The 1,822-nt window shown below is 37.1% G+C and overlaps 1 protein-coding gene across 1 annotated transcript in view; it reads left to right on the top strand.

Moving 5' to 3' along the window:
* Positions 1-329, top strand: part of LOC109131669 (cytochrome P450 89A2-like) — a gene marked incomplete at its 5' end in the record, with an annotated part of 2,182 nt that extends 1,853 nt beyond the window's left edge. The window contains one exon of the mRNA XM_019242837.1: positions 308-329. Within this exon, the coding sequence (XP_019098382.1) occupies positions 308-329 (22 nt within the window). The remainder of the gene's footprint in view (positions 1-307) is intronic.
* Between the last annotated feature and the right edge of the window lie 1,493 nt (positions 330-1,822).

The raw sequence follows: 1,822 nt of genomic DNA, 5'->3' as shown, positions 1-1,822 counted from the left end.
ATTTTTTTTGTACTTTGGAATAAATGATATAAATTAAGAACAATGCTTTTATTTTCTTGTATGTACTATGCCTAGTGTTTTGTCAGCTGGAGCTAGAAAAGTAGGATTTATAGTGGACGAGATAATTCGTACGCGACTTTTTGATGATATATGGGCGTACTTTTGTCGAGAAATTGAAAGGAAGCGTTTGTGATATACTCCTCTGTCTCACATAGTTTGATAACTATGTTTTAAAGAATAATCATTGTCTTTCAATGTTCTGAATATTTTTAATAAATTTTTGTTTTAATAATTATTGATGTTGTAGAATGTATGGAGTGGGAAAGTGAAAAAATATCAGAAAAATAAATCATGAGAAGTCATAAATAAAATAAAAAAATCATCATAAAACAAAATTAATCATATATTCTATTTGCTTTAATATATGTGTAAAATCCTAAACATCAAATTATGTGAGAGTACTACATAAAGCAATACTAGTTGTCAATAGGGTTGGAAGGTCTGGTGACCATTGGCTAAGGCGTTTCATTACAATCAATCATATTGCCCAAGAGAAACAACATTCCAAAAAATCACAGAGGGACTTAATGTGTATGGTGATTTGTGGACGAGATATAATTTAGGTATGACTGGGCTGCTCACTACTATAGAAGAAAATGCTGTGAATAAGAAGATAAGTGATATCATCGAATGCATGAGTTCTTTCGTATCCAAAAGTATTGGGTACACAATTTAATTACACAACTAAAATTTACCAAGATGGTTTGGCCTATTGCCTTTATATGTCTAAAAGAGCTTGTTGTTCCAACATCCAACAGTCTAATGTCTTCTTGACCTTTGGTTTAAAACGCCGAAAACGACGACGTCTTGTCTGTCACAGCTCCGTAGGTTTTAACTTTTAACAAAAATTCAAAAAGTTTATTGGCAAACAAAAAAAAAAAAAAATTCTAAAAGTTTCGTTTTCTCCAACAAAACTGAAAAAGAAAACAAAAAAATTCAAATTGCAGAAAATGGAGAAAAGGCTCCGGTCATCTCTCAAGACATCCGCCGACGAATTCATCTCAACGGCAGTCAAATTAACCCTAAAAACCTCAAAGGCGTCGCTGAAATCAATCATCTACGCCGTGAAACCCTCGTCGGACCTCTCATCTTCTCTCCCACTCGCTCTTCACAACTCAATCCACCAACACACAGAATCCTTCCAAAAACTCGATGATGATGATGATACTACTACTCCCTACGTCCCTTCTCCTTCCAATTCTCCTCCGCCGAAACGCCAACGAGTTGGATCCGTAACCGATTCGGGTCAGCGTAAGCACGAGATCCTCCTTAGTTCTCTTCAGGTTCTTTCTCATGCTGTTCATCTATGTCTTCTGAATCCCAAAAAAGCGTTTTCAACTTCGGATTTACTTCCCGCTGCTCAATATTTGCATGATAATCTTAGACTGTTCGAGTCGGATTCGGTTCTGTGTCTCGAGATTGCTGGGATTTGTGAGTGTTGGTGGAAGGAAGGTTTAGTGGGAAGAGAGTCTTTGATTTCTCAGTCGTTACCTTTTTTGCTTTCGAGGTCATTGACGTTGAAGAAGAAAGTTGATGTTCATAGAGTGTATATGCTTAGGGAAGCGTTTACATTGTTTGATTTTGAGGATGAGAGTATTGAAGATCTGAGGATGTTGCTGATGCGCTGTGTGGTTTCTCCTCTCTATGTCAAGACTGAAGATGGTCAGAGGTTTGTTTCCTTTGCGTTTGGGCTTAGTAGACAGTTGATGAAGGCTGGTCTTGCTGTTGTTAAGGCTCAGATCCCTTTGGCGAGGAAGTCTGT

Source organism: Camelina sativa, unplaced genomic scaffold (assembly GCF_000633955.1).
Source record: "Camelina sativa cultivar DH55 unplaced genomic scaffold, Cs unpScaffold01679, whole genome shotgun sequence".
NCBI classification, from domain to species: Eukaryota; Viridiplantae; Streptophyta; class Magnoliopsida; order Brassicales; family Brassicaceae; genus Camelina; species Camelina sativa.
Note: the sequence above shows the minus strand (reverse complement) of the source record. Positions and strands in the feature narration are given on the sequence as shown.